At 50.2% G+C, this 8458-nt stretch overlaps 1 protein-coding gene across 5 annotated transcripts in view; it reads right to left on the minus strand.

Moving 5' to 3' along the window:
• BIVM (basic, immunoglobulin-like variable motif containing) overlaps nt 1-7967 on the minus strand; it is a 30002-nt gene extending 22035 nt beyond the window's left edge. For 2 of the 5 annotated variants that reach the window (XM_014600365.3, XM_014600363.3), the window contains exons 1-2: nt 7794-7966; nt 51-636 (exon numbers count right to left, since the gene is read on the minus strand). In XM_014600365.3, the coding sequence (XP_014455851.1) occupies nt 51-531 (481 nt within the window). In that variant the 5' untranslated portion in view covers nt 532-636; nt 7794-7966. Of the gene's footprint in view, nt 1-50; nt 637-7591; nt 7694-7793 lie in introns of those variants that run through there. The other 3 variants (XM_059721098.1, XM_019486899.2, XM_014600364.3) reach the window with 3 other exon arrangements.
• Nucleotides 7968-8458: the final 491 nt, after the last annotated feature.

Raw genomic sequence — 8458 nt, forward strand, 5'->3', positions numbered from 1 at the left:
TCCAACAAGCATTTTTTTAAAAAACATTTTGCAGTAATGTAATGTATTACCTTCTTTGTTTTTCAGACCTGGGGTCACTCCATTGAACTCTGATTTATCAATTTCCCAGGCCAGTGGAAGTTTTCCAAGACTACTAGACAAACTTTCCAAATTAGCATCTTCGTTGTAGATTATCTCTGAAGCACCAGTTTGAATCCCAATAAAATCAGGTGTACTATTTCCAACATTTAAGGCAGCGCTATCTGGTAGACAGGCACTAACTGTAGCACTTGGGCTTTTACAAGCAGATGTTACTTGGTTTAAAAAAGCGAAGTCTGAGCAGATGGTATAAAATTTCTCTCGAGTGTGTGTCACAGGACATCCCCATTGATAATGCCCATCTCCGCTAGGACCCAAGGATGTAGTAGAGGTATCTGAAGTGCAATATGGCTTCACAGCATCATGAAGAGTAATTTCTGGAGATTTTTGCCCAGGTCTGTTTTCATTATTTCCAGGACTATTCTCCCTTTCATCTTCTGCAATGTTAGGCATTGAATGCTACAAAAAAGATTTATTTGGCTAAGAAGTGTTCAATTTTTTAAAATACAAATGCAGCCTACATCATTGCCTGCAGATTGCAAGCTACAGATGAGGTGCCTGAAAGCAAGAAGAAACAAAGTTAGCACTATATATTTCAGTTAGTAATTACATTTTATACAAACTTTAAGCAAAAGTTCTTAATAGTTACAAATAATTAGAACTGCAATACACTTTCAGAATTTCAGAAGTATTTCAGAATGTATGTTGATGTAGAAATATGTCCTAATACCTATTGTGAAGGAACAGGACTCTTTAGGAGGGGGAAAGAAAGGTGCAGCGCAACTGTGGGAGTGAAGAAGAAGTAAAAATGTATGCAATGGAGCGGCTCACCATAACTTTAAAGAGACAGCACTGAGGGGGACTGCACTTAATAAGCACTACCACATGTCTGATTCAAATGGGCTGCACTAACCTATCCTTGTGGTATGCCTTTTGGCTAGGGGCAAGCAAAACTAGAGGGCATCTGAACTCCAAAGCCTCCAGGTCTGAAGCTTGCATGTAGGATGCCTGCTATGGCTTTGGGAGTATCTGAAGCCTCAGACTGATGAGTCTGGGACAGGGGCAGGACAAATACAGCCCCCTATCTGGCCTACAGGGCCCCTAAAAATTTAGAAAATTAATATTTATCTGCCCTTGCCTGCCTGTCAAGGATGACAGGAGACAACGGCAGTAGGACCCAGGGGGAGCCGGTAGCAGGACTAAGAAGCCGCAGCAGCAAGTCTGGTCTGGCCCCCCTCCCCCACCTCCAGCTAGAAGCCCAGGCCTAGCAGAGGCTTCTGACCTGGGACCCTAGGTCTGTTCCTGCCACCCTGCACCAGAGAAAAATTCAGATAAGAAAGGGGGGTGGGGGGAGAACCATGGTCGATTGTCCCAGTCCGCAGGACTGGACTGGGCCAGCTGCTGCAGTCCTGGCTCTGCAGCCAGGAACCACATGGTACTGGAGTAGCCAGCAAGCGGGGAAGAGAGCATGGAAATGGCTGCAGAAGGCAGGGAGAAGGGGCAGCGAGCTGGCCCATGGAGGATAGCAACAGCTGGTCGGTAGCACGGGGCCCAGACCAGTCCACCTGGGCCAGTGCTGGTGGGGCCCAGTGCAGGGTGACAGAAGTGCGGAGCCAGGCCAGCAGGGCTCTATGGCACCGGGCTGGCTCCACCCTCTTCCTGCTGGCACAGCCCTGCCCAGCTCCATAGAGCCCCTGCCAGCCCATGCCCCACCTGACGCTGGCCACAGCACAGTGGCATGGGCCCCGCACTCCTGTCCAGCTGTCTCTGCACTCCACATACCTGCTCGCAGCCACTCTCCCGCCACCTGCTGCAGGCATTATTCCGCTTTCCTGCCTGCAGCTGCCGCCACTCCAGCACCACATGGTTACCAGCTGCAGCACCAAGCTGCAGGACTCAGCAGGAACTGGCCCAGCCCCCATGATTCTCGGCTGGCTCTGTGCAGCGACAGCCAGGCCGGTCCGATTCCTGCTGCATCCTGTGGTCTCAGCCATGGAGCTGGGATATGGTGCCAGAGAGGAAAGCGGGGTGGGAGAGGAGGAACCCAGAAGCAGCTTGAAAAGGGCAGAAGTGGCAGACGGGAGGGGGAAGTGGCTGCAAGTGGCAGCATGTGCCTGCGCTGGTGCCCCAGAGTCAAGAGCAGCAGGAGGGCAGAGCCCAGGCTTGGAGGAGTGCTGGCAGGGGCACTCCCTGCTGTGGGGGGGGAGGCAGGGCCTGTAGGCAAACCCTCCCCCTCCACACATCCCACAACCCTCCCCCAGCCACGCTCCCCCCACACACTCACAGCCCTGCAAAAACCCCATACCCACCCACACCCCACACATCCATACACACACCTTTATGCTCCTCCACCCTACTTACACACACCCACACCCCCATGCCTATCCACCCCCCCACAAATCCCTGCCCCACACACCCACAAGCCTATACCTACCCCCACCATATACAAGAGTAAGACTTCATTTTAAGCTATTATACAATCACCTCTATGCACACTACACAAATACATGTAAATCTAGACAAAAATATTTCTTGAAATCTAATTAATTATTGTTGTAGTAGATGTTTGATTTTTAGAATATTATTTGGTATTTCTGAGATGGCAAGCCCCCTTGATGAAAGCAGTACTTCTGGGGGGCCAGGGGAGGGGCTTCTGGTGGCAAAGATCAGGGGTTAGGGGGCGGGACTTCTGGTCCCAAGATGGCAACCTGGGCCGGGGCCCTCAATGGTTTGCCAAAACTCAGGAAGTGGCCCTCCGCCCAAAATAAATTTCCTGCCCCTAGTCTGGGAGTTAGTATACTTGAAAATGGTAGTGCTACACAGGCATGAACCCTGTAGGCAAACCCTCCCCCTCCACACATCCCACAACCCTCCCCCAGCCACCCTCCCCCCACACACTCACAGCCCTGCAAAAACCCCATACCCACCCACACCCCACACATCCATACACACACCTTTATGCTCCTCCACCATACTTACACACACCCACACGGGCTCCCAAGGGAGGTGGTGCTCTCCCCTACCCTGGGGGTCTTCAAGAGGAGGTTAGATGAGTATCTAGCTGGGGTCATCTAGACCCAGCACTCTTTCCTGCTTATGCAGGGGGTCGGACTCGATGATCTATTGAGGTCCCTTCCGACCCTAACATCTATGAATCTATGAACAACTGAGATCTGCTCAGTTGAAATTTGGAACTCAATTTAGAACTGATCTGGCCCTGGAAATGAAATGGTATTAAAAAGGAAAAAAAAAGCTATCACGTTTGCCCAATACAGGCATTTAGTTTTCTAGTCATGCTGGGGAAAGCAGTATCTCAGAAGAGTATCTAGACTCAAAATCCTACACTTAGGACAGAAAAATCCCATGCACCTCTACAGGATTGTGACCAACTGGCTAAGCAGCAGCTCAGTAGAAAAGGACCTGAGGCTTACAGCAGACAATAAACTGGATACGAGTCGGCAGTGTGTCTGTGTTGCCAAGAAGGCTAACAGCATACTGGGTTTCATTAGTAGGACTCTTGCCAACAGATCGAGGAAATTTATTCCCCTCTATTCTGCACTGGTGAGGCCACATCTGGAATACCGTGTCCAGTTCTGCGTCCCCCCCCTCCCACCTCCCCGACTACAGAAAGCATGTGGACAAGTTGGAGGGCAACGAAAATGGTTAGGAGCCTGAGGCACATAACTTCCAAGGAGAGGCTAAGGGAACTGGGCTTATTTAGTCTTCTGAAGAGAAGACTGAGGGGAATTTGATAGCAGCCTTTAATTAACTGGAGGGTGGTTCCAAAGAGGATGGAGCAAAAGTGTTCTCAGTGGTGGCAGATGACAGAACAAGAAGCAATGGATTCAAGTTGCAGCAAGGGAAGTTTAGGTTGTATATTATGAAAAATTCTTTCACTATGAGGTTGGTGAAGCACTGGAACAGGTTACCTAGAAAGACGTGGAATCTCCATCCTTTGAGGTTTTTAAGGCTCAGCTCGACAAAGCCCGGGCTGGAATGATCTAGTTAGGGATGGTCCTTCTTTGAGCAGGGGGTTGGACTAAATGACCTCCTGAGGTCCTTTCCAAACCTAATTTTCTATAATTCTATGCTCAGTGTTGGCTGCATTTAATCAACTTCTTAGTTGGTTTCCACTGCTGAGCACATGCTGCTTTTGCCAGCAGTTTAATGATATACAACTTACTGAGAATTTTAGTGAGAATCCCTTGTAAGTGAGTATAAAAGGTACCAACTATGGGGAGAAGACCTCATCAAGTATCTGAGTAAATATGGTATTATCATAATGGTAATAATACATTACACTTACACATCTCAAGGTATTTCCCAAATACTAAAGAACAGAAGGTATATGACTTTAAAAAAAAGTCCATTTCATTCTTCAAATCATACCTCCTTTTCTAAAAATGAAGATCAAGTTTTTAGTAAATAGAAGAAAAGAAAAAATCCTGTTTGTATACTGACAGCACTTTATAATCTGCTTTGTTGCTTTCCTCAGTAAACGTTAGCTTTCATTTATCATGGAAAGAAAGATCCTGGATATAGTCACTACGGAGTACCTGAGGTACTGGGATTCACAACACCTCATTTTCTTCATAAAAGAGGAATAGAATAAAAGAGGAGACTCAGGGCCAAGTGGTATGCACAGTTGTTTCAAAACAACATAGGAAGAAAATGTGGTCTTCATTTTGTTTTGCTTTAAGATAGAAAAAATGTGCCTGAAAGCTACCAAACATGGCGCACAAAACTCAGGAACAGATGTTGTAGCCAAGTTGCTTATCAACTAATGTTTTAACAAATCAAAGTTGATGGTTCCCACTGAATCATCTACCCAAAGGCACCATGGGCAATGCGTTCCATCTGGGAAAACAAACAAACCAAAGGGTGAAGCATTAGGCTTGACACTGGGAACAGAGCTTGGGTACACAGACTTCAGACTGAAAGGCTTTCGTAGCATCTGATGAAGTGAGCTTCAGCTCAGGAAAGCTCCTTTTATATAGATATAATCTCTATACATACACAATTCAAGATGTATATAGAATCTATTTTGGTTAGTTTATAACCGTGTTTCTCAACCCGTGTGTCGCAACCCAGAAGTGGATCACAAGAATATTTGAAAGGGTCACAAACAATCATAGCAAAACGCAGGGAAGCACAGGTTTCTCCTTGCAGGCTGGCAGCTTTCCACGCTGCAAGGAGCTGCTTGGGGTGATTGGAGGCAGTGAGTGGCACAGGTATCTGTGCGCGCACACCCATGTGGCCAGCATACAGCCAAAGAAGCTGGTGTGGGAGCAGCCCTGCAGCTGGATGCAGGTAAGTCTATGGGGAATAGGGGGTCTTGGCTTGGGGACTAGAGGGGCGGGGAGGGGAGCCCTTTCTGGGCAACAGGGAACTACATGGCCAGGCTGGCAGCACTGGGGCTAATACCCAACTTCACAGGGGCAAGGTGGCCGGAAGACACTGCCGGGGGAGGGGGGCCATGGCCAGGCCACCTGGTGTGGTGTGGGAACCCCAGCCCAGGACATGTGGTGCCACAGGCCTTACCTCCTCCAGCCTGTGCTGGAGCTGGACTTGCTCCACTGCCACCTGCGCAAACTGGAGCTACCACAGCCACCATGCTCTGGCCCAGGTGGGAAGGGAGCAGCTGGGGACCCCCTCTGGCAGAAGGAGAGGGGCTGCAGGTCAGGAGCAAGGGGCACCAGCATGGCCTGGGGTGGGGAGGGGTCAGGGGACTATGGGTCAGGAGTGAGGGGCACCAGCAGGGCCAGGAGTGAGGGGCACTGGCAGAGCTGCGGGGCTGCAAGTCAGGAGTGCCAGCAATTTGCACAATGATGACTGTCACCTGGGAGTAATGAAGGGCCATGTGTTGATATTGCTGTTAATATTTTCCTGTTGATGTTGATTTCTGTCTTAATTTTAAAGACCGTTGAGCTGCTTTAACTTGTAGTGCATAACAAGTATTTGGGGCCCAAAATACTTGTGTGTTTTCTACTTAAACTAGTTACTGGGTCGGGATGGTCCACAGTTGTTTACAAATAGGTCTTGGTACAAACAAACAGGTTGAGAACCACTGTCGTATAAGGAGCAAGTCTACCCTACCCTGCATGTAACAAATCTACTTTGTTATAGTTATATAGAACTCTCTCTATATATTAAATAGACACACTTGAAGACGTACAAATCCATATATAGAATATTTGTAGATGTATAGATATCTCAAAGTGTGTGTGCGCATACGTGTACACACACAGAGGCAGATCTATATCCACCAACCCTGATTAGTTTATAAGGTGCAAGTCTGCTCTACGCTGCATTTATATCTACTTTGATATATATGCCCAGTCAAGCCAGGCCTCTCTAGTCTGCTATCTGGTACCATGTAAAGCAGTACCATCTGTTTCATGGTCGGGCTGTCAGTGCTGGCACCCCCACCTGGGCTAACATGGCTAAGGGTGTGTGGACACCACTTTGCCTGAAGAATCACCAATGACACACAGCATCTAAGGTGCCCCAATGGCTGCAGAAGCCTTGGGACTGACATGACTTGGTATAAATGTAGGTAGGTAGTTAGATCTTTAAAATACATATGCAGTAGATACACACACTGCAAGATATATAAACATATCCCTATCTCTTGAAGTGTGTGTCTGCACCTAACAGACTCTCCCTATGCCTGAAGAAGGAAGTTTGCGCCCAAAAGCTTGCAAAGAACATTTTTTTCCGACTATTTAGTTGGTCTAATAAAAGAGATCACTCTTATCCAAATAACCTTGTCTGTGAGAGAGAGAGAGATCTACATATATACCAAAGTACATACTAATATTATAAAAGCCTAAGTCTGTCCATCTGTAACGCTTTATTCGTGCTCTGATGGGCTGACGGAAACAGCCATAACAGGGTGCTCCAAGCGCGGGGGAGTGCCGCTATGATTCCAAGCCCCGCCCCGGGGAGGACTAGACAGAGGGTGGGGGAGCCAGGGCCAGCAGCGCTCCCCAGTACATAGGTATATAGATATACACACACTTCAACGTATTAAATTGTTGTATCTATACAGCTCCTATGCTACACACACAGACTATATAGATATACATCCGTATATCTTGGAGGGGGGGGAAGGGGGGGAAGAGGAAGATATACACATTCTGTATCTCTAAGTGCGCATATATAGTGAGAGAGAGAGGAGTGGTGCTCACCCCTATAGCTACCTCTGTCTCTCTACACAGCTCAGTCTATAAGGTGCAACTCTCCCCTGGCTCCTACCCCATTCTATTGAGCCCCTGAACCCCGCTGCCTGCCCAGCCTGTGCCCTCTGCTGGCTCCGGCCCACGCGAAGAACCCGCAAGTGCGGAGTCGCGGTGTGGGGGCCGCAGCGCTCCCGCTGCCCGCGCCGTCAGTCGGCTCCAGAGTGAACGCCCGGGCCCAGGCCTGTACTGCGCCCCGCCACCGCCGGGCAAGGGGGCTCGCGCTCCGACGGGTCCGCAGAGGAGCCAATCCCCGGCGCGCGGCCGGCACCTACCTGGCGGCTGCGGCTCGGCGCGCGCGGGGGACGTTGCGACCGCGCCGGAAACAGAAAGAGGAGCGCGCCGGGCGCGGGGGGGGGCGTGCTCCGTGCGACTCACCTGCGCTCCCCTCCGCGCCCCCCCGCACGGTTGCCCGGAGCGCGCCAACCCGCCCGGAGGGGCGGCAGAGGTGTCGGCAACAGAAGAGGCAGTCGTTACCTGCACGCGGCAGCTGTGGAGACCTCGGCAGTGTCTTCGCTAGTCACCAAGTGCGGCTTCACGATCTCCGGCGAGACTGCAACGCCGCACCGCAAAGAGGGCATCGACCTCTGTCCGTTCCCCACCCTAACCTCACGCGTAGTTTCGCCCGGCGCCGCCACAAGCGCTCGGAAGCTGGGAAGGGAGGAGTAAGAGAAGTGCCCGCTCAGCCAATGAGCGTGCAGAGAGACGTGGGGGGCGGGACCTAGCGACTCCCAAGGGCTGGAGGCGGGGGTGTATGGGGCATCCCCCGGGCGCCAGTGAGAGGAGGCGCAGGTTGTTGCCGGCGACGTCTGGAGCCAGCCTGGGGGCCCTGGCAGGGGGTCAGGCTGGCTGTGCTCTGCCCTGTTTCTTCCACTGCAGTTGCAGCATAATATATATATATATATGCATATGCATAGGGAAGGGGGTGTACACCTCCCTTCTCTGTGCCTGAAGAAGGGTGTTTGTGCTCCAAAGCTTGCAAAGAACAATTTTTCCAACCATCTAATTGGTCTAATGAAAGATCACATCTACCCAAAAGAACCTGGTCTGCCGAGAGAAGTACACAATGTATTTAGTGAGATTTCCTTGTAAGCGATTACAAAACATGGGTTTTTTCTTCTCCCCCTGTGCCAATTGGGGAG

Source organism: Alligator mississippiensis, chromosome 1, assembly GCF_030867095.1.
Source record: "Alligator mississippiensis isolate rAllMis1 chromosome 1, rAllMis1, whole genome shotgun sequence".
Classification (NCBI taxonomy): Eukaryota; Metazoa; Chordata; order Crocodylia; family Alligatoridae; genus Alligator; species Alligator mississippiensis.